Here is a 1,303-nt window from a genome sequence, read left to right as displayed (position 1 = left end):
ATATCTGAATTTCTAATATAAAAGCTCTTGGTGTTAATGACCAAAAACTCACAATTTCTTAGTTTCTCAAATATTGGATGATAACTTAGCCATGACAAGAAGAAGCAAGGGTCGTCAAAGGATTGACATAGCCAAAATACAAAATGAGAGTAAGTTGCAAGTTACTTTCTCTAAGCGTCGTGCTGGACTCTTCAAAAAGGCCAGTGAACTTTGTACCCTATGTGGTGCTGAAATTGCCATTGTAATTTTTTCCCCAGGCGGAAAAGTTTACTCCTTTGGCCACCCTTCAGTGGAGTTGTTGGTGGATAGGTTCCTCGGGAGGAACCTCCCTCCACCAAATAATGCAGGTCACCAGAACCATCTCCTCATGAATCATCGAAATGCTGGTCTTCGTGAGCTCAATAAGAAGGTCATGGATATGGAGGAGATATTCCGGATGGAGAAAGCTCGTGGTGAATCCATACTAGATATTAGGAGAGCTAATGGTGGTTGGTGGGAAGCTCCCATCAATGCACTTAACCTCTCCCAACTTCAACAATTGATGGAGGCAATGAAATTTCTAAAGAAAGACATTGAAAAAGAGGCACAACAATTGCAAATGGCGACTAATGTTGGACTCCCATTTCTCACATTTGGAAGTTCCTTGTCTCCTACTTATGGTGATAGGGCATCTTCTACACATGGACTCAATGTTGGTGCAACCTTTGCTAATAGGGTTTAGAGCATCTACTTCTTCTGCAGTTCCTACTAGTTCAACTGTCGTTACTAGTGCGCGCATTATGGAAGTACTGGAAATAATCTAATGTAAATATTAAAACGCATGATGAATAAGTGCGCATCTAGGTTCACTATGTCATCATTTGAGTTATCCTCAGTGTGAGTCTTTTAATTTGAGTCATCCCATAATATATCATCAGTTATGGTTAATTTTAGTTATATGTCATGTTATGGACTCTGTCATGTTATCGGTTCACTGTCATGTCATGTTAGTTTATCATTTGAATGGATTTAGTGTGTATGTTCTTTGAGCCCATGGTTCATTCGAACCAAATAATTTTAGTTATATATGTTATGTTATCAGTTGATTATCATATGTTGATTAATTTTTTCTTTTGAATGGTGTTGCTCTCTTCTTTAACAACATATAGCTAGATATTAGAAAACTCCGAAAGAAATTACACTATGCCTGTATATTATCATCATATATCATGCTAGGTCTATGGTGACTATGAACGCACTACATGAAAAAGAATCTAGCAGCGTTGGAAAAAATATTTAGCGCCATTTGAGCTAATGTCATTGC

At 37.8% G+C, this 1,303-nt stretch overlaps 1 protein-coding gene across 1 annotated transcript; it reads left to right on the top strand.

The window, feature by feature from the left end:
* The first annotated feature begins 91 nt into the window (after positions 1-91).
* On the top strand, positions 92-721 carry LOC107853995 (agamous-like MADS-box protein AGL62). Its single transcript, XM_016698979.1, has one exon. It carries the CDS (start codon positions 92-94, stop codon positions 719-721), a length of 630 nt encoding a protein of 209 aa, XP_016554465.1.
* Positions 722-1,303: the final 582 nt, after the last annotated feature.

The sequence above is a fragment of the Capsicum annuum genome, unplaced genomic scaffold (genome assembly GCF_002878395.1).
Source record: "Capsicum annuum cultivar UCD-10X-F1 unplaced genomic scaffold, UCD10Xv1.1 ctg73265, whole genome shotgun sequence".
Taxonomy (NCBI): Eukaryota; Viridiplantae; Streptophyta; class Magnoliopsida; order Solanales; family Solanaceae; genus Capsicum; species Capsicum annuum.
This window is presented reverse-complemented; position numbering and strand designations above follow the sequence as displayed.

Coding starts and splice junctions, on each gene's coding strand:
- LOC107853995 (XM_016698979.1), top strand. CDS start 92: ATGACAAGAAGAAGCAAGGGTCGTCAAAGGATTGACATAGCCAAAATA.